The 21,507-nt window shown below is 45.1% G+C and overlaps 1 protein-coding gene across 4 annotated transcripts; it reads right to left on the reverse strand.

The window, feature by feature from the left end:
* Window positions 1–207: 207 nt before the first annotated feature.
* OTOP3 (otopetrin 3) lies at window positions 208–16,544 on the reverse strand. 4 transcript variants are annotated; one of them, XM_048492096.1, is made up of 7 exons: window positions 16,408–16,544; window positions 13,851–14,298; window positions 10,768–10,904; window positions 8,226–8,284; window positions 5,347–5,465; window positions 2,900–3,816; window positions 208–555 (listed from the first exon to the last, which is right to left on the reverse strand). In XM_048492096.1, the coding sequence occupies exons 2-7, from the start codon at window positions 14,230–14,232 to the stop codon at window positions 385–387; spliced, it is 1,785 nt and encodes a 594-aa protein (XP_048348053.1). In that variant the 5' UTR covers window positions 14,233–14,298; window positions 16,408–16,544; the 3' UTR covers window positions 208–384. The 4 variants fall into 4 exon arrangements, with proteins under 4 accessions (XP_048348053.1, XP_048348054.1, XP_048348052.1 ...); XM_048492097.1 differs by lacking the exon at window positions 16,408–16,544 and adding an exon at window positions 16,012–16,286 and having other exon boundaries at window positions 2,900–3,726; XM_048492095.1 differs by lacking the exon at window positions 16,408–16,544 and adding an exon at window positions 16,012–16,286.
* Window positions 16,545–21,507: the final 4,963 nt, after the last annotated feature.

A 21,507-nucleotide genomic window follows, 5' to 3' on the forward strand; every position in this document is an offset into this window, starting at 1 on the left:
TTCGCGTGCTCCTGATGGGTGATAGTTTTATCCCATTACTGTGGTACTAAGTCAGCTTCTGCATCTTCTTACTCTTCTGCTTTAAGGTCAGCAATTATTTAGCATTATAATAATTAGACACCATAATGTGCACAGAATGATGCAATCCTATAATAAAATGCTACAGGGTGTGTGCACTTCAAGTAAACAGACTGTTTACCAGCAAGATCAGGTCTTTTTTTTTTTACTAGAATAAACTGTACAAAATAAGATGACAAATGTCCCCTAGTGAAAGCCACTGAAAGTAATGCCCCGTAGGACTTCATAAAGTGCCATCTCTGGACCTGTAGAAAAGTCTGTTCAGTATTTTACTGTGAAACCTGTATACGAATAACTGAGTTTGATTCAGACTGACCGATACACCTCCATAAGATCGCCAACTGAATGCATTCTGTAGAACACACCCAAGGGCAGCCCAAAATTGACGATAGCGAACCAGGTAGAGTAGCCATAAAATGATTTCTCTAATCCATTCTCAAACTCTGGATGTGCTCCGAAGGATGGCATGATCCATAGCTGCAAAGGGTTGTGAAAAGAGAGTAAGAGTTAGATTCTTTTTTTAAAAAAAAAAGACCTGTGGGGTCCCATTTCTGTGACTTTATATCTTAATTCAGGTCTCTGTTTCTTAGTTTCCCATGTCAGTGGCCTGAAAAAATTACCTTATGGTTCCTTGTATCACATACTCTCCCCAGGACCCACTGCAGGCAGTGTTGCTACCCATCTACAAAACCCATCGACCCATTTCTGATCCTGACTCAGTCCTATATTATGGGATGTCATGGCAGTCACTCTTCCCCCACCCCCTCACTCCAGATCCCAATTCAGATATTTAATTTAGCACCTCAACTGTGTGCAAATGAATGAGATTCATAATTTTCTATAAATGAGACGACACATGCATTTTTCATGCACATGCAGCTTTGGTATGTGCAAACAGAATCTCGGATTTTTGAGAGAATGTGTTTGCATTTATCAAAGTTGCATATATGTGTATTAAAAATATGTGTGTTTTCACATTTATACAAAATGGTGATGGTGCGGAGTGGGAGGACTGTCTTTAGCACGTGTTCGCTATTATATTTAGCTGGAGCACCAAAATCAAAGTCTGCAAAGGGTTATACTCTCCTCTAGGTATGCCTGATTGATCTCACTTTTGTTGCTTGCCTCCTCCTTTTCTTTCTACAAATCCCATCCTACACTGTCAGTTGTCTACAGTTGGTTCTTCTGTTGGTTCTCTCCCCGCACCCCCATTTTGAATTATCTCCCCCACAGCCTGTGACCATGCCAGCGTCTCCTGGGCTAGAACTGAGTGGTAGAGCCATCTCAGCACAATTAATGTATGGGGATCCAGCTAGGCCAAACGATGCCTGCTCTTGGTCTATTTGTAGCCAGCCAGTGCCTTCTGGCTTACGTGCATTTTATGATATCTGTCCCCTGCCAAATTCCCCTTTCAGTCTCTCAACCCTTTCCCCCTTTTCTCGGCCTTTTGGAGCCTGTTTCCAGTATCATCAAATTTATTCTGTTTTTTATTCAAAATCCCTGTCTCCCTGCATTTCTGCGCTTTCTGGAACTGCAGGTTTGGAAAGAACCCAGGAGAGATATATGACTGTTTCATAGTGCTGGCCCACTTCCCAACAGCACTGAATATGTGGCCAATAATCTGTGTGGAAATGCATACAGATCTTATTGATTGGTTCTTTTTGTGTAAATCTTCTTACTCTCATACAATCTGACTATCATCCTCTGCACTCCACTGGAATCCAAATCACTGATGATACACTTTATTCTTGACCTTTCTGCTGCCTTTGATACTCCTGACCTCCACCTGCACCTATTTATATACTATGTATTCATAAATGTCCTGAGGTGGTTCTTTTCCTTTTCATTACTTGTTTTTACAGGAAGAAGCCCCTCCCTGTATGACCTCTTCTCCACTGTGGTCCTGGACAGATCTGTCCTTGGTTCTGTTCTTTCTCTAAATGATGCCCCTGTGTGACCTCATAAAATCCGAAGGTTTTCATTACTAGCTATGTTGCTGATGATGCTGGCCTCTGCCTCTCTCTCCCTTCCCCTTCTCCTCTCTACATCTCTAATTGTTTGCCTGCTATTTCTGTCTGCCTGCTATGTCTTCATGCTGAATAAGCCCAGGGCTGAACCTCCCTACTCCCTGTGCATTTTCCATACCCACTGTAAATGTCACAATCTACCCTGTAGAACAGGCATGAAGCTGGGCTTTCTTTGGCATTTCTTTCTTATGTGTTCCCCATATCCAATCTGCTGCTGAATCCTGCTATTTCTTCCTCAGCCTCCTTTGGCAAAAATCTGTCATGCTCTGTTCGTCTCTCACCTTGACTACTGCAGTCTCCTGACTAGTCTCCTGTTGGCATAGACCAGCCTTCTTGCCCTCTCCCACCCCACCTAGGACTTGGCTACCAGGATCAGTCATTTCATCGCTCTGAGCATGCACTGCTCCTCCTTAAATCCCATACAAGCTTCTTGTTCACCTCTCACTTCTGACATTCTGATGCATCCCTGCTTTGTTCTTTCAGCACCCTCCCTCTCAGCCATCTGAAAATCACCTTCTCCCTCTAATCATCCTTTTTTCCTTTGTCCCTTTGGCCTAGAACTGCCTCCCAGAACACTTGCACAATGCCAAAAACCACTCCCCAAAGCCCTATGAAATGTTTGGAACAATCTCTTGGTTCCCACTCACAAGACCTGGTGAAACTAAGCCCAAGGTACGTGTAATGAAGAAACTAAAATGCTTTCCCCCATATAGTCCTGCTTTCCCTTGTCATCTTTCTTGTACACTATAAGGTACACTTTCCACAGATTTCCCGGTGTGTACTGAAGTTCTTACTATGATGTTGCACATGATCAAGAAGCTGGAGATCTCCTGCAGAGCTTTCCTTTTCCAGTTCTGAACGTAGGCCTGGGAAGCTCTTCTGATCTCCTGTCTTATTTCTAAGCCATAAGCTTTTGAAGAACCATCTTCACACTTTTCTCCTTCTTTTGTTTCCACTTCCTTGTTGGCCATTGATGGGTCAGATTCTTGACTGCTGCGCAAGGTGATAGGATGGTCATTAGGTGGGCTCTGGGTTGAGGTGGAACCTTGCATGGCATGTGGGTTATAGCTGGAGGCTTTGTCTACCACCAATGGCTGCCTGTGGAGCCCCTCAATAATGAAGATATTCTGGGTGATGTGCTGAATAATGAGGCACACTGAATAGGCCAGGATGATGCTGTTCAACAGACCCGTTGGATTTGTGGCCACAATGGCCACGATGGAGAAATATGAGATGCCAATTTGGCCCAGAGCTGCTCCCATAAGCAAGATCACATCAAGGCTTCGTGTTGGGTTCTTCAGCGTGTCCAGCTCCCTCTCTTCCAGGCCATGGATGATAGTTCCGGTCAGGGCCCCTACCGCCATCAAAGGCAGCAAAATGAGGTAGTAGGAATAATAAAGTACAAACACATGATAGCTAGGGGAGGAGCTGGTGGCTTGGATCTGGTACAGCATGAAAATACAGATGCCGATGATTACTGCAGAGATGCCAAGCAGAGGCCCAAAAATTAAGCCACGGATTTTGAATTTAGGCTTAGAGTGAGCAGCAGGGTGTTGAGTAATGCGCCGGCCCACATTCTTCCACATGACATAGAGCATGGAGCAGGAGATTAAGCAGTATTCTGTGTTGAAGGGATACAGCAAAATATATCCTTTCTGGAAGATCTTGCACACTGTGGTGTTAGGACACCTGCAAGAGCTGGTCATGTTTCCTAGAACAAGACAGTGTAAACGGCAGTATCATAAGGAAGCTCCTGCATGTAAAACACCTAATTTTCAGCTTTCAATATCTTTGGAAACTCTAATGTTACGGTATGCTAATACTGAGTGTGCAGTGGCATGATTCCTTCTAACCTATCTAGGAACGTATCTACAGAAAGTGGTCCAGGGCAAGCACTGACATTGTGTCCTGCCCCGCAATCTGACAAATCTTCCTCATCTTGGTAGACCAGTCAGCCAGTGGCCAGGTCTACCCATTGATTTCAAGCAGCGGTAGATCTGCTCTCGGGAGATGTGAAATACCTGCCATTAAGAAAAACTGGTAGATCTGGCTTCAGCAAACAGCTCCACTTCTAGTGTGACTTTAATTTGCTTCGCCACCAGAGCAGGGCAGATTTGCCATTGAGCACAGCTTTACTCCAGACATCTTCCCTCCACCCACAGCCAGCCTACCTAGCTTCACCCTTCCCATTCCTTCGCACTGCTGTCCAAGCCCTCCCCCTTGCCCTGCCCATCCATGTTGCCAGCTCCTTCCTACTTTTCCTGCTGGCATCTTTTGGTAGCCAGCAAGTGGAAGTCAAAGAAAAGAAGCCCAACCACACAAGCTGAGCCAAAACACACCGAACTCTAAATTCTCATATCGATATATATATAACAACAAAGAATGCTTCATCCTGCCATACACCCATGTTTTTGTGCACTCAGACCCCCCCTCCCGCCTTTTCCAGGGATGATGTATATGCCCCCCCTCACGCTACAGGGGTGGCAGGGATCAGATATGGGGATGTTTTGGTGCTTATTTACATATGGGGACAAGTGGGCGTTTCTATGGACACTGTAAGTAGAACACTTTTTTGGCTCCACACCACCTCCTCCATTCTGCTTAACTTATTAGAACTTCAGGAATTTGTACCACATTAGATCTATCAAAATAATGACAGATTTAATACAAGAATATAAAAAAATCAAGGAATATTGAAATAACAAGCCTCTCTTCCTGTGGTAGCAGCAGCAGGAGGAAGTATCTCTCTGTGTGTGGAGGGTGCAGGAGAGAATATAAATTCTAGGACATGGTCTCTTTCAGAGTGTGGTTCAGGTGCTTTCAGAGTGTGGTTCAGGTGCTTTGCACCTTTCATTTGGGAGGAGCATTTTGGAAAGGAGCTACAATATCTATATAACAGCAATTTAAAGGGCTTTAACAAAGCCAGCAATCTTGATGAGACTGTGTGCCTTTAAGAGTGAGTTGATGGGCAGAGTTAAGAAAACCAGGAAAAGCAGAGGCTCAGAGAGTCCAGCAAGCAAGCTGTGCAGTAGCCTCCACATATATAAACAGAGAAATGTGAGGAGACCCCACTACAACTCCACTGCACAGCAGCTCCTTATAGAAGTTAAAATCACGTCAAGAAGTGATTGGTGTGGAAACATGCATGGGCTGGGGGCAAATTCTCCTTTGTGTTAGTCTTGTACATCCTCCATCTTGTCCACCCATTTTTAAGTTTAAAAAGGTAAATAATGACCCTTACCTTCAAAGGCCCGCACAAGTTTGTTAAGTTCTGAATCAATTTCTCTGTGAATGGAATCATTGGTCACTGCTACAAGCCACAGCAGAAAGTTAGTGGCCATGGTAAGCATCAGCCCACATCTGTCAAAGAAGAAATGCCATGGGGGAGTAGCCTTTCTTAAGATATTCTTGGAATATCAGTTTTCAGTCCTTCTGACTTGATACTCCATGCAGGCTTTGTGAGAGTGCCTGCAAGTCTGCAACAAAACTGGGAAACATTATACTGCTACTGGTGGAAAATGATTGCCCTGGTTGTATTTTCTTTTCACAGAATGGACACAGAAGTTGTTCTATAACTTTGTCCTCTTATAACATTGTCGCCTGCATATTAGCAAATAATGTTGTCATTGTAGAGCCAATTACTCCTTACAGAGTACCTAGGATGGACAGAACCCTAGCATCTCATATTTTCACTGAGTTGACAAAAGAGGTCAACAAAAGGGTAAAGGAGCCCAGTTCTGTCATCATTCTTGCTAAAGTCGGGATTCTGGCACTGGGTGAAAAATTGAGCTTCTACAGTGTTTCAAGTTTGTTTTTTAAATTCTTAACTCAAAAGGTTGGTCTCAGCACAAGGACTTTATGCTGTCTGCACAAGGATTCCTGGTTTTCCTGGCTCTTCTCTCCCCTAGCAGCCATTTCTGAACAGATAAATTATTATTCCTGGAGCTGCATGACCCAGGTGGGTCTGCGCAGGTCAGGAGACTGCAGTGAGGAGGGAGAAGGGGGCAAAATTGTTTCCTTCATCCTCATGCATGAGTAGGATTATGCTGATGAAAGAAAGTATTTCACCTGTTTCCACATCTCTACCACAGCCTCCTTGACCTACAGGTCTGTTACAATACTCCATGGGTATTTTGCAGCCCTGGAAAACCTTTGCAGGATTGGAATAGGTGTAGGGTTAGGAGACCCATGATCCTCAGCACTTTCAGCTGTGGAATCCACCCCAAAAGCAGGGGAGGGGACCTATTTTCCAAAGTGGCCTGCCCATTCTTTTTTTTTAAACTGGGCCCTTATGGTAGCTGATAACTCATGCTGGGAAAAAAGGTGAAGTAAAGCCTTGTACAGAGGCATAAACACATAAAACCACGAACATAAGCAGGGGATATATGTAATTTGTATATCAAATAGTGCATCAAGGAAATGCCTGAGGAAAAACAGATACGTTCAGAATTCTAATTCCATTATGGATGCAGGATGTGTGTAGGTGGATGGAATGGAAGAAGCACTGCCCTGAGCTCATAAGCAGTGGGTGTGTCGGGGGTGGGGGTGGGGGTGAGACTGTGAGCACTAAAAATCTATCTTATATCTTTATTTAGGCTTCAAAGTTTACAGTAGTTACTACCTACTCATTTTCAGTTTTTCCCTGTATCAATAAGGGCCAGAAACAGCTTTGATTTTCAGAAAGCCAAACTCTGGCCATTTGTGCACAAAGCATTTAAACCATTTGCAAAAGGTTTTGCAAACGTTTCGAAAAGTGTTGTTTTCACGGGTTTTGTCCGCATAGCCTGTAAAAATAAAACATTTGAGGTGAAACTGGTTCTTTTTTTCTTCTTTTTTTAGCAGCATGCATGGCTTCAATGCTACGAAACCTTGATCTCTGAAGCCTTGCTGATTCTGGCACTGACTCTACGTAGCATCGAATCCAGATCACACTAACGTAAAAAAAGATGGCATCTTTGACAATAATGGAGTTATTAATGTACAGCAGTGATAGAAATGGCAGGCAGCTGCGATGCCAGATGAGAAAATGCCCATAGGAAACTTCAGAAAATGGCGGACAGCCAGAGAGTCTTGGAAGCAGCAGATAATGCTGGACAGACAGAGAAACAAAAGTAGCCTAGTCGAAGGGGGTGTGGAGCTTTGAATTCAGGCAGGAGAAATAAGACATTTCCTGTTTCTCTGCACAGGCAAGTAGGACACATTTTAAAAATGCTAGTTTAGTGGTTCCAAAAAAAAATATTTTGAGCTGGAAAAATGTTTTCAATACATTTTAGGGGGCAAACCTGTGTGAAATTCCCTGTTTTCAGGAAGAGTCTGGGTAAGGGAAGGTTTACTACTTTGTAAGACCTCATTTCCTAAGCTACAGCTCTCCTCAGCTCTTATATCTCCATTCACTGATGAATAGTGTACTTTTTATAAGGGCTGCTAAAATGTCAGCAAAACCATAAGAAAGGAGAGTTCCAGTTCTTTTCTGACCCTGTTCTCCACATCTCACACATCCCCTGTCTTGATTCTCACTCTAGCTCATAGGTGTCAAACTCGTGCCCCTCCAGATGTTATGGAGTACAGTTCCCATCATCCCCTGCCAGCATCATGTGGCAGGGGATGATGGGAACTGCAGTCCACAACATCGTAGTCCATAACATCTGGAGGGGAGTGAGTTTGCTTCAACTCTAACAGCTGCAGTAAGGAATGGGATGGCAAGAAGAAAGGGCAGAACTTCTATTCTTCCCTATTACTTTCCCTCATACTAATAAATAGCAACCATTCTCTGGTGTGGGATAGAGCAAGGAGAAACCATGGGGATGCCACAGAACTGGAACTAAACAAATACTTGGTAACCCCAGCCACTAGGAACTGCCGGCCTCTTTCTGTTCAAGCCCGTCCTCAGTTCTGTTTCTGTGCCCCAATCCTCTGCAGTCCTGCTATATGTGTCACTCCCAGCAAAGACTAGATGGGTGGCCAAGTGAGGACATAGCTTTTCACTAGTGACACCAAGATTACAGAATTTCCTCCCCAGCCCTGGCTACAATTGAAATATAGTCTGCTAGAACCTGCAAAGCCAGAGAAACATGGCATGGGGTTGTGTTCAGACCATTACAAAGGATTCAGTTTTCCTACCTGGTGAGGTTGTGCTGTACCTGGGTGCAGTCCTTTGCATGACGCCATATAAAATAAGTCTGAATTCAACAAAAAGAGTTTAAAATCCTGTAGTATAAGCTTAGGAATAGTTTGTACAACTCAATAATAATAATTCTGCTCAGGGAGAATGCCATTTCTCCATTTCCTCAGGGCCATATTAACCCATGGCCAGGCTCCTATACTTTCAGATATTTTGGGCCCCCTCCATTACTTGCCTGTTTCACCCCACTGCAGCTGGTCCCAACAGCCCATGGGAATGTTCGAGCATGTGCAATCAATGTCATGACTAGACTGTATTGCTCATGGAGGTGCAATAAGGGAGGAGGCAGCATGATATCACAAACCTGGTGCTAGCACCCTACTGGCCTGCTGCAAAGTACCTTTGACCATTGGAAATCTATGGCGCTGGTAACAGTGCCTCAACATGCATGAATGTATGCATAAATGGCCTATAGTCCCTGTTGAGCTCCTAGGCTTCAGCCTAGTCAGCCTGATGGATAATATGGCCCTGCCTTCCTCTTCCTTTGTCCAAGCAAGAGGTGGTGATGGCCAAGCAGGAGGTGGTAATGGCCACTAACCTGGATAGCTTTAAAAAAGGCTTGGACAGATTTATGGAGGAGAAGTCGATCTATGGCTACCAATCCTGATCCTCCTTGATCTCAGATTGCAAATGCCTTAGCAGACCAGGTGCTCGGGAGCAGCAGCAGCAGGAGGCCATTGCTTTCATATCCTGCGCGTGAGCTCCCAAAGGCACCTGGTGGGCCACTGTGAGTAGCAGAGTGCTGGACTAGATGGACTCTGGTTTGATCCAGAAGGCTTGTTCTTATGTTCTTAAGCAGCCTTTTGGTGTAACTTGAAAACTGGCTTTGTATCCGGTGCCATCTAATGAACTCTACAACACATCACATCCTGCATTCTATTTTAAGATTCTACAGACTTCCTCAAAATTACGTATTACTTAGTTTTTTGCCCCATGTCTTTTTTAAGGATTGAAAATCCATCCTGATGAAGGGTTTTCAAAGACCTGCTCACTGTTCTCTGATATTTTGTTTGGTCCTGTGTTTGGAGTTTTTCTATGGACCACCATGACTACTGACAATCTTTGAATACTTATAGTGTTTAAAGCACTGGATGGTCCAAGCCAGTGGTGGCGAACCTTTGGCACTCCAGATGTTCTAGACTACAATTCCCATCAGCCCCTGCCAATTGGCCATGCTGGCAGGGGCTGATGGGAATTGTAGTCCAGAACATCTGGAGTGCCAAAGGTTCACCACCACGGGTCCAAGCTAGCCCAATCTCATCAGATCAAAAGAGGAGGAGGAAGTTGAGGAAAAGGAGGTTGGATTTATACCCTACCATTCTCTCCTGTAAGGAGTCTCAAAGCGACTTACTTTCCCCTCCCCACAACAGACATATTGTGAGGTAGGTGGGACTGATAGAGTTCTGAAAGAACTGTGGTCCAAGGTCACCCAGCAAGCTTCATGTAGAGGAGTGGGGAAACAAACCCAGTTCACCAGATTAGACTCCACTGCTCATGTGAAGGAGTGGGAAATCAAACCCAGTCCTCCAAATTAGAAAATACTGCTCTATGCTGGCTCTCTACCCATCTACATGGACTTTATGGCTTTATACCCCATTGAAGTTCCTTCCTCCTCCAAACCCTGCTCTCCTCAGGCTCTCCTCCCCAAATCTCCAAGTATTTTCAACCTGAAGCTGGCATCCTAAGAGGCCACAAAAGACATACCAGGGCCACTATGCAGAGCCAGAAAATACATCAATATAAAGGGTTTTGCTCTTGTTGCTCTTGAGTAATATGTTCTGTAGTTGGGTTCAGCCTGCATGGAAGTTGTCCAGCTGTAAACTGGACATTTCTCCCTGTGTCTTTAAATTCAGTGTAGCACTGGGAGACAAAGCAACTGTGGCTCCTCCTACGTGCACACCCAAACAGGTAATACTGTGCTCCAGCCCCATCCCAATATGTCTACTGCACCACAGAATGGGGGTATCGATTGCTGTGACAGGCAGAGAACAGAACCAGGAGAGGAAGAATGAGTAAAAGAAACTGCAGCTTCTTCCTCCCTTGCAAATACAGGGAGATCTCCTGGTCACAATCCGGAAAGCCTTTATGATAATGATGATCATGCAATTGTATTTTTACTTGTAATAACAGCCAGAGGCGTAGCAAGGGGGGAAAGTGTCCAGTACACCAATGCGTCCTCTGCCCCGCCCTTGAACGCCCCCATCCCAGAATGCCCCCACCACGCTCCTGGAACACCCCCACCATTCTCTCAACACATTCCACAGGGGCGCGTGCCCAGTGCGTCATGCACCCCCTGCCCCTTTGGAGCTACGCCTCTGATAACAGCATATGTTATAATTGCAAACATAATATTATTTAAGGATAACAAGCAACTGATGGGAACTATCCTTTTGTCAGTAGCAAATTTCATAGCTCCAGTCACTTTCCTTTCTACATAGTGTAAATAAAAGGCTCAGCAGTAGCCAAAGAAGTATCTAATACCTGAATGCCGATGAAGAGAATTTCTATGCAGGGGAACAGGATTTCCAGCTGGGATTTGCACTGAAGGTGGATAATGTCATATCCCATCCGGAACACATTGAGGAGGATGCTGCACACTCCAAACAGCATGAGAGATCCTGTATGGACAAGTCTCTTGTTAAAAGCAAAATATTAATATTAAAAATAAGAAGGCATATTTGGGAGAAAAAAAGGAAATTCAACAAAGGGTTGTGATTGTTCTCGGCAATTCCCTTGTTGGTTCAGTCTGGGCTGGTCTTTGTATGATTAAAAATCCCTTCATGACGAAATAGAAAAATCACTGCCTAATCAGTTTTAAAATCTGCTGGGGTCAGGACAGTTGCTGCCAGGACAGTTCACTATTCACTGAGATAATCCACCTTCTGAACCTTGATGTGTTTGGATAGAATCTCAGCTAGTATGTTTGGTTACAAAAAGGGCAGTTCAGCTCTGAACTGTAGGTAAGGCAGAGGCGAGCTCCAAGGGGACGGGGGTGTGCAATGTGCGTACCCTGTGAGGGTGTGGCGGGGCCATGCTGGAGGCGTTCCGGGAAGGGGGAGGAGGACGCACTGGTGTACTGGGTGCTTTCCCCCCTTGCTACGTCTATGAGGTAGAGCAATTAAATTAAACAAAGAGCCAGCATGGTGTAGTGATTAAGGTGTTGGACTAGGATCAGGGAAACCCAGGTTCAATCCCGCATCCATGTCACGGAAGCTTGCTGGGTAACCTTGGGCCAGTTGCACACACTCAGCCCTGACCCTGGCTAGTATTTGGAGAGGAAACCTCCAAGGAATACCAGGCTGTGATGTGGAGGCAGGCAATGGCAAATCATTTCCAAACATCTCATCCCTTGAAAACTCTACGGAGTTATCATAAATCAGTTGTGACTTGACATCAAAAATAAAATAATATAAATCCAAAACTCACAGGATGACGCATATTTCCTAGAATCCTAGAACGGAGGATGTGCTGGATTGGGTCCAGAGTAAATTTTTCCATAATGGAGGATAAGATGTCATTTTTTTTCTAATTCCCCTTCCTGCTGCACACCCCCAGCTGGCTTCTCATACCATTCCTGTCCCCCAGGAATTAGTGGTGTACTGCACCCAGCACCCAGCTGAACCCTTTCCCTCATCCCCCCACCCCCCTGCCACCTTTGGGTCTGAGGCAGCACTCTGTAAATGCTCCGAGTGCCTCTGGCTCGCACAGGCAGGACAGCGGTTTGGTGTGGTGCAGTACAGCCTCCCCGCTCCCAGCTTCCTCCCCCCTCTCGCCCTCCTGGCTTCCTCCCTGGCTTGCCTGAAGTTTGGGCCACCTTGTCCCACCAGGCCTCGTCTGCTGCTGGGACTTTCTTTGTTGGAAGGATATGGGGCCCAAAAAGCAGCCAGGTGAAGGCAGCCTCCTCCTCCTCCAGCTGGGGAAGTGCAGGAACGATGGGGCACTGCCTTTGGAAAGTCCCCTGAAAGTTGGCCAGGGAGAAGCTGGCAAGGGGCCAGGGGTGTACCCTAAAGAGAAGGCCTTTTTGTGGCAGGGGACGTTTGGTCAGGGCGGCATGTGGGAAGGGGGGGGGAAAGTACACCCCCACATGATCCAGGTGGATGGCACCTGGGTCAAATACCCCCCCTCCATCCCCCTGATATGCTACTGCCAGGAATAGTGAAGGGTGGCATGGAAGGGAGGGGAGGGGAGGGGCCCCGGCATCTGGACATGGCCCACCCACCCTAGCGGAGGGAGGGGGAGGGTAAGGAGTGAGGGGTGTCATGCAAGGGAAGGGGAGGGAGTGAGGGGTATCATGCAAGGGAGAGGAGGGGAGGGGAGGGGGTCCAGCATCTGGACATGGCCCACCCACCCTAGCAGAGGGAGGGGGAGGGGAAGGAGTGAGGGGTGGCATGCAAGGGAAGTGGAAGGAGTGAGGGGTGGCATGCAAGGGAGGGAAGGGGAGGGGGCCCGGCTTCTGGACATGGCCCACCCACCCTGGGTTGCAGCTAAGGAAAGTTTAATTCTGCTGATAGAAATGCAGTCTGTCAATGGAAACATTAGTCTGGATCCAACCCACAAGCAGAACTAATATGGGAAGCTCTCTTATCAGTTTGCTGACATGCAATTTACAGCAGTGGATATGTGAAGTAGAGAGAGAAATCTCTCTCTCTTTATAATACAATGGATTCCAGGAACTTGGGTGGAAATAGGAGGTTTTCTGATCAGCTACTAGGTTTTTTCATAGCTGCACAACAGAGAAAAATTCAGCGGTACAGCTAACTTTATTTATTGGGTAGAAGGAGCTAGAGCAGGTCTTTGAGATTTTGAAGGACAGGGAGCCAGGAAAAGGTGGCACCTCTGTACAGGAAAGAGGCAGCAGCAGCCACCGTTTTGCCTGTCTTTTGCTAAGAATAGAGAAACACCTGGATATTTTGAGGAGTGGAGCCCGAGGAAGGTGGGGTTTGGGGAGAGGAAGGACTTCAGGGCGGTATAATGCTTATGGTCTACCTTCCAAAGCAGCCATTTTCGCCAGGTGAATTGATCTTAGTCACCTGGAGATCAGGTTAATACCAGGAATTCTCCAGCCACTTTCTGGAGGTTGGCAACCCTACTGCTGCTGCATCCACAGCTGAGCAGAACTAGCAGAGAATGTAGATTTTCAGAACAGCAGCTCCTAACTAGGTCCCCATATCCCTTACTCTGGCTCTGCGATCTCACTGAATGGCTGGCACAGGATTCCACTACTTTTCTTCTCTGCCACCTCTAATTTTGAATCAGATTCCAGTGATGCCTGGAAACTTGTAACCCGCTTGGTGCAAGTAAAGACATTAGTTTGACACTCAGCCCATGTTAGCAAACATGTAAGATTCAGATCTTAATTAGGACGGCCCATTTCAAGGCACCCCCAAAAGCACTGTTGATGGATAAGCTCTCTTGTAACATACCAGCTTAATAGATAGCGCTTCCTATTTGTGTGCACAATTAGAAAATGGGTCCTGTTTGCTGTTAAATACAGTAAGGATGCTACTCGTATCCCCTATGTCAAGTACTCTGAGAGGGTAAGGAGGGTACTTGGCAGGACTTACCCTTAACCCAGACTGGCCCTGCATGGGCATCCCGATACAAGATTGCATGCGGCTTCCGCCTAGTGAACAGTAAGTAGTATGCTATCCAGCCTAAAGCCACAATCTTGAGGATGGACAAGAAGATCCAAACATCTCCCAGGGTAATGGCCACCTTGTTAAAAATCATACTGCAGATGAAGGCACTGCCGAGAAACACCACGTTCATGGCTAGCAGGCCGGAGAAAAGCTGGCCAGCTTTCTGGGCCTGCTTGTCCCGGCGCAACACAGAAGAGCAGTGTCGATGCAGCCAGGACTTCTCATAACGGATCTTCCAGGCCTCTGGTTGAGTGGCTATCTCTGGCTGGTCTCCTCCAGCTTCCTGGGGATGGCGTCTCTGCCACATGGTTGATTTGCTGTCTGTGGTTGTTCTGCTTGGCTGCCTGATGGGAAGAAGTGGCTTCCAGTCCTCCTGCAACATTAAACAAAAGGGGAGTGGGGGGGTTACAGACCAAGAGGCTGCTAGTGGAGTAAATGGCTTGCAGCTCCGGACAGAAATGGAAGAGAACAGTAGGATTTGGTATGTTAAATCAAATCTGGCATGTTAAATCAAATCTGAATGTCTCAGGGCTTAACCCAAATCAAGGTTTCATCTTAACCAGGACTCAGTGAATCCTCACTATTTTTATTGCCAGGATTATTTCTATCGTTAGGCAGTTGCAGTGGAACTAACAAGTTTTGCTCCACCATAAAAGTTAATCACCAAAGCCTGAAAACATGCAGGGGTCTCCAGCAGGTAGGGTGTGAGCGACAGGTAAGTCGCTGGCTATGACAGAGTAGCTTAATGACAAGGATCTGCTCTAGGCTTTGTTTGTATCTTTTAAAAAGCTTTTTTCTTTGTGTTATTTAACTCACAGTTGAATTTCTGGAGCTCTTCCTAGTCCATGTTCTATTTCTAGAACCGAACGCAGTAAAATCCTTGTGCAGTTATCTGACATACTGGATTATAGAAGGTAGAGGCAATAAAGTCAAAGCAGGGAAACATGATTTGTGTAGTTCCCCACTTAGTTTCAATGTCCTAGTATAAAGTAAATATAGGATATCATAAATAATATTCTTTGAATTTCATGTTTCTTTCTTTATTTACTTGATTTTTATCCCGCCTGTTCCTGACAAAAGTCAGGCTCGGGATGGCTAACAAGTTTCTGTATTAAAAATTCAATGTCAGTGCATTTTGAGACAAAAACATTTTGTGGGAAAGTTACACTTAAGAAAGGGAAAAAAATCTTTTGAATAACTGAAATTGTGTTTCTATCAAATCAAATGCTAGCTAGGTATGATAGGTTGATATGTATTTTTTTCAGCTTAAGATTTCACCACCTGAACGCAAAATTAAAAGTCAGCTTTAGTGCCAATATAAATGTCAGAAAAATAACTTTTGTTCCATTTTAACAATCAAAATTTAAAAATGTTTTTGAAGTGGTCATTAGTTCTGAACAACTGTGAATTTCTTGCTTTTCAGTTAGAAACTTTTCCATTAATTAAAAAACCCTAAAAACTAAACAACTTTCAGATTTATCTTTCTTGTTAAATAGAATACACTTTTTTTGTTTAAGCTAAATTTTGTTTAAGCTAAATTGCAAAAATAAACTTTGAAAATCATAGGAGATCAGCTTCTGTGGGTTTTCTGAGCTGTGCCATGGTGAGAACACATCTTACCGTGATATGTCTCTGAAGATGCCAGCCATAGAAGCAGGCAAAACATTAGGAGCAAAAAACTACACATCCCGGAAAACCTACAACAGTCACAGTACATCCTTATAACCCCCCCGCCAAATCTCTAGCACAGGAACCGTAGAAGCTTCAATAGATTTCTGTCTAGTTTAACTGATCAGCAAACAGAGCCGCATTGTAGGTGGCAAATGTGTTCGCGCCATTTAACAGAAAATTGAAAAATCCGATCCACAGTGGAAGTGAATCCTTTCCTAGGATTCAAAGAGAAGGCAACAGTCCAAATGTGGAAGACTGAACAGCTATAACTGTGCAAATAGAAGACAGAAACATTACCTTAGAAGTGCTTAAATTGCAAATATGTCAATCATAACAATGTGGGTTTCCGCTCAAACCATGTATTATTTTAAAAACAATACCTCAGAGTCAACAACTTGCGAATGTCCATACTCACGTGTGCTCCCTGCCTTAGATTCTGGGTTTGGAAAACTTCGATACAGTTATCTGTGTTCTCCACTCCACCAACTGTGGCCTCTAAATGACTCTACCAGTTTATCAAAAGCAGTCATCTTCGAGTTCAAGAGAGTACAGTTTGTACCTTTCATTTCAATAGAGGTTGGTGAGTGTTATCTATCCCAATCTGAGATTTTTAGAATGCATTTCAAAGGTTAATTAAAATGCACTGCCCTGTTAGAATCAAGTGACCTGGAAAACAAGGGCCCACAATCCTTTTGTGATCAAGTTTTAGTTTAAGGAATCAAATCCAACCTGTTTCCAAATCCCCAGCACAAGGAATTGGTGAGAAAAATGCGATTCAAGGGCCTTCACCTCATTAAATCATTCTTCTTACCTCAGAGCTAGCAGCTATGGCAGAAAAACCAGAAAGGTCAGAGACTGTCCTACATTTCTCAGGCAAAAACAAGAAGTATGAAAAAGCTGTTTCTTCTGCAAGGCTCGCGGGGCTGAGAAGTAGTCACAGGTGAGTAGAGCTCCCAAATGGAAAGTGTGCTTTGACTTTTCATGAAGCATTGATTTTCCCCCCTCCTGTTTACTTTGGGGATAGTCTTGTCATTATATTAATTACCAGGCTAAGAGGCTTATTAGCCCCAGGCAGTCCAACCAATGGGAATCAACTGCTGTCTTTACGTACCTGCCCAGTCAGCTCCTATCAACTGTTGTGGTTTGTAACACAGGATTTACTGGATGCAAAACCACAAGTCTTCATGACTAATAGCTCCAGTTTGTCATTTGGTATTCAAGTCTCCAGAAATGGTTACATTCTTCTTGGCAAGTTAAGGCTGGCCAAGCCATTGATAGGAACATTTACACGTAATTCAGAACCAGTTCTCTCCAAAAGTTTGATGTCTTGCTCCAGACTCTGGGGTTCACTTCCTTTCTCTTCAGTTTCAAAATGGTGGATGCTTTGCGAATGTGTTCCTGTGGGATGCGCTCAAGGACAAAATGTGGCAGTAAGCAAGAAGCCAGATGAATAGCATATGGGGTAAAATCAGAGGTGGGATCCAGCAGGTTCTCACAGGTTCCTGAGAGTAGGTTACTAATTATTTGTGTGTGCCGAGAGCGGGTTACTAATTGGTGATTTTGCCACGTGACTTTTGCCTTAGTTACGCCCCTCCTCTCAGCAGTAGTGCACAGAACTTGAAGCAGTCTAGCAGGAGGTGCACCGGCGTGCGTGGCAGCCTGCGCCTGCATGCATTCGTTTCCCGCCCAAGGACCGGTGCAGTGGCTGCATCCTTGCCACAACCCGCCCAGGGATGCCCTGACCCCGGAATGCCCGGCCACGCCCTGTCGTGCCCCGCCCAGCCCAGCCCCATTGACACTACGCCACAGTTTGAATCCCACCACCATGGGAACCTGTTACTAAAATTTTTGGATCCCACCACTGGGTAAAATATCTAATGCATCTGTTAGCACTTTGTGCAGTGTGGAAACTTTACTTTCACCAGTGAAATTAATGCTGGTTCTTCCTACCCTAATGCTCTGAATATCTACTTTTCATCCTTTCCTGTGACAGAGACTGGTGGCTGATATCATCTTTTAAAACTTTATTTTTCAGCTTCTACATGGATGCATGAAAATGTACCTTTGCCACGGCAGAAACCGCAAGGGGTGTGGGAGAGGGCAGGAATAGCCCCACATGCCCTATCCCTGCACTGCTTGCTGTTGGTGCTGCCTTCTACCCTGGCCTTTCCCACATCCGTATCTGTACCAAAGACAACCAGTGTGGTGTAGTGGTTAAGAGCAGGTGGATCTAACCTGGAGAACCGGGTTTGATTCCCCACTCCTCCACCTGAATGGCAGAGGCTTATCTGATGAACCAAATGTGTTTCCTCACTCCTACACTCCTGCTGGGTGACCTTGGGCTAGTCACAGTTCTTTGGAACTCTCTCGCCCCACCTACCTCACAAGGTGTCTGTTGTGGGGAGAGGAAGGGAAAGGATCTTGTAAGCCACCTTGAGTCTTCTTACAGGAGAGAAAGGTGGGGTATAAATCCAAACTCTTCTTCTCTCTTCTTCTTACTAACCTCCTGATCTGCCAGAGTTACAACTGATCTCCAGGTGATAGGGATCAGTTCTCCTGTAGAAAACAGCTGCTTTGGAGGGTGGCTTCTGTGGCATTATAGCCTGCTGAGGTCCCTCCACTCACCACACCTTCCCTCCCCAGCTTCCCTCCCCAAATCGAGAATTATAGGGTGGCAAACCTATGATAGATCATGTTGAGCCCTCACAGTTCAGAACCCCCCTCATTTTTTCTCCTTATCCCAACTGAGTTGCACTGTAAAGCAAAGAACAGGTCTCAGACAGGAAAAGGGGGGGGGGGAAGCCCTATAAAGGAATGATGTGGGGGGGGGGGGAAGGCAGAGCTTTGTGCCACCACTTTGAAGGTGGAACCGCCTCTGTCCTGCTTCCCTTCGTGGCTGTGGGTGGAATGTCCATGCAGGTGACATTCCTGCAGGTTATCCTTTGAACCAGATCAAATGAGGTTTTGCTTTGATCCAATTAAAAAAGGTGAAGTTGGAGACTTCTGGCATTAGGGTGTTGTAAGTTTTCTGGATTGTAGGGTCGTGTTCCAGTAGCATTTTCTCCTGACGTTTCGCCTGCATTAGTGGCTGGCATCTTCAGAGGATCTCTCTGAAGATGCCAGCCACAGATGCAGATGAAATGTCAGGAGAAAATGCTACTGGAACATGGCCATACTGTCTGAAAACCCCACAACACCCTAGTGATTCCGGCCGTGAAAGTCTTCGACCATACTTCTAGCATAGTATGAAGGTGGGTTTGAACACACACACCTGCTATGTAGAAATAGCCCCAGATTTCCATAAGTTGATTTAATTCTGTCATCTGACAAATATTGATAACACTCCCATGTGGTTGAAAGACCACTATTTACTGTACTGAGGATTAAATGTTCTTCTCAGCTGTTGCCGAGGGGTTTTGACCAAGTAACATAATCTTCTGGGGGGTGCTTCAAGTACTAAAAAGTGTTTTGTAAATCAGCTGCAGTGCATGGGATGAATGAATGACTGTCATATGTTCAGGGTTCTCACTGTAACTTTAATGTTCAGATGCTATGAGGATGCTCTTCTTCAAGATGTTTAACTGAACATTGCACTAAAACAAGCGCCTGTTCATGCAGTTCCTCCACATATTTACTACCTCAACTGCTGTTTTGCATGGATTTAGCTCCATGAACATTCAAAGCTTCACAAAACACACAGAATTCATCCTGCAGTGGTGTCTGCTGCTTGCAATCCCATTAGAAACAATAGCAAGAAAAAAATTACTGCTAAATATAGGCACACAGACTTGCATTGATAACCTAGCTGGCTCTGAAAATACAAAAAATCATTTTTAGACAGCCTATGTAGTATAGTTGTTCGTTAGATTGAGATCTGGGGTCTTATTCCTGCTCATACTTCAGATCAAATCAAGTGCACATGTGATGCTGCCTTGAACTCAATCAGACCATTGTTCTGTCAAGGTTGGTATGGTCAGGTAGTGGCAGAGGCATAGCTACAAGGGGGAAGGGCGCGCCTGGGGGGGATTTCAGGTTTGTGTTTTTTGTATTTTTTAGTGTTTTTTCAGTTTTCAGCCTGCAGGGTGTACAGTTTTCAGGATAGCGGCACCAAATTTTTTTCGGGAGATTCTCCTGATGATACCATCCAAGTTAGGCAAGGTTTGGTTCAGGGGTTCAAAAGTTATGGACTACCAAATGGGGTGCCCCCATTGTTTCCTATGGGAGGTAATAGGAGATGGGGGTTACACCTTTGATGGTTCATAATTCTGGCCCCCCTGATTCAAACTTCACCAAACCTGGGTGGTATCATCAAGAAAGTCTCCTAAAGATAGCCTAAAATTTTGGTGCCGCTACCCTAAAAACTGCACCCCCTGCAGGCAAAAAACTGAAAAAACACTAAAAATACAAACAAACACAAACAAACCAGGAGGGTGGGGGTGGGGGCGGGTGGGCGGGCAATGAAGATAGCAATGAAGATGTATTCACCTATTGACCTTGCTATCTTCATTGTTACTTCCAGGCTACAGACTTCTTTGTGACTCACACACCGGGCTACTCTATTCAGAGGGCCTCACCTTTTGACCTCACAGTATATATACTCCACTTGCTTTCCATTCCTACTATCAGATCCTCTGAAGATGCCAGCCACAGATTCAGGCGAAACGTCAGGAGAGAATGCTGCTAGAACACGGCCATACAGCCCGGAAACCACACAGCACCCCAGTCTTTCACATCACCTACTGCCCAGTCCTTTTTAAATGGGGATGCCGGAGATTGAACCTAGGACCTTCTGCTTGCAAAGCAGATACTCCCCAACACTGAGCCATGGACTTAAAGAGATTTGTGAATCAAGTTAGAATCATACAGTTGGAAGAGACCCCAAGGACCATCAAGTCCAGCCCCCTGTAATGCAGGAACACACAATCAAAGCACTCATGACAGATGGCCATCCAGTCTCTCTTTAAAAACCTCCAAAGAAGGAGACTCCACCACACTCCGAGGCAGTGCCTGTCACTGTCGAACAGCCCTTACTGTCAGGAAGTTTTTCCTGATGTTTAGGTGGAATCTCTTCACCTTGAACCCATTACTCCTGGTCCTACTCTCTGGGGCAGCAGAAAACAAGCTTGCTCCCTCACCAACATGACATCCCTTCAAATATCTAAACATGGCTATTATGTCACCTCTTAACCTTCTCTTCATCAAACTGAACATACCCAGCTCCCTAAGTCTCTCCTTGTAGGGCATGAATTCCAGACCTTTTACCATCTTGGTTGCCCTCCTCTGGACCTGTTCCAGCTTGTCAATATCCTTCTTGAATTGCAGTGCCCAGAACTGTACACAACATTGTTGTCCAGACTGTTCCAGACACAAGTAACAGTTGTCCCCATCTTTTGAGAGCCTGCCAATTCCCATATTTTACAGTTGTGCCCTTATTTCCTTTTTGAGGCCCAGTGGTTAAAAGGGCATCAGAGGCCATCTATAAATAATCCTCATCCACTCCTTTATCTGCAACCACCAAATAAATAGTTTTACTTGAAAACTTGGTGTTAAGAATGCTGTGGGCTGTTATGACATATTATCTATTGATAAAGACCAAGATGCCAGAAAGATTGTACAAAGCACCAATGTTTGTCCAAAACGGTGACATAGAATATCCTACGCCTGAGACGGCAACCACCTCACACCCTGCTTCCCCACAGATAAATGAAGCGAAATGACGTCTTGTGGCACAAACCACATTTACAGCTCTGGTTTTTCTGTGATAAGGTTTGCTTGTAGTAATCCTTTCCCCCTTTCTGTGGAACAGAAAGTCCCACAATACTACATCAAGCTTTAAAAATGGCACACAATTATAATGAATCAGAGTTAATACCATTTTTAAAAAAACTTGAAGCATTGAACATTCTGAAAG

This window comes from Sphaerodactylus townsendi, linkage group LG03 (genome assembly GCF_021028975.2).
Source record: "Sphaerodactylus townsendi isolate TG3544 linkage group LG03, MPM_Stown_v2.3, whole genome shotgun sequence".
NCBI lineage: Eukaryota > Metazoa > Chordata > Lepidosauria > Squamata > Sphaerodactylidae > Sphaerodactylus > Sphaerodactylus townsendi.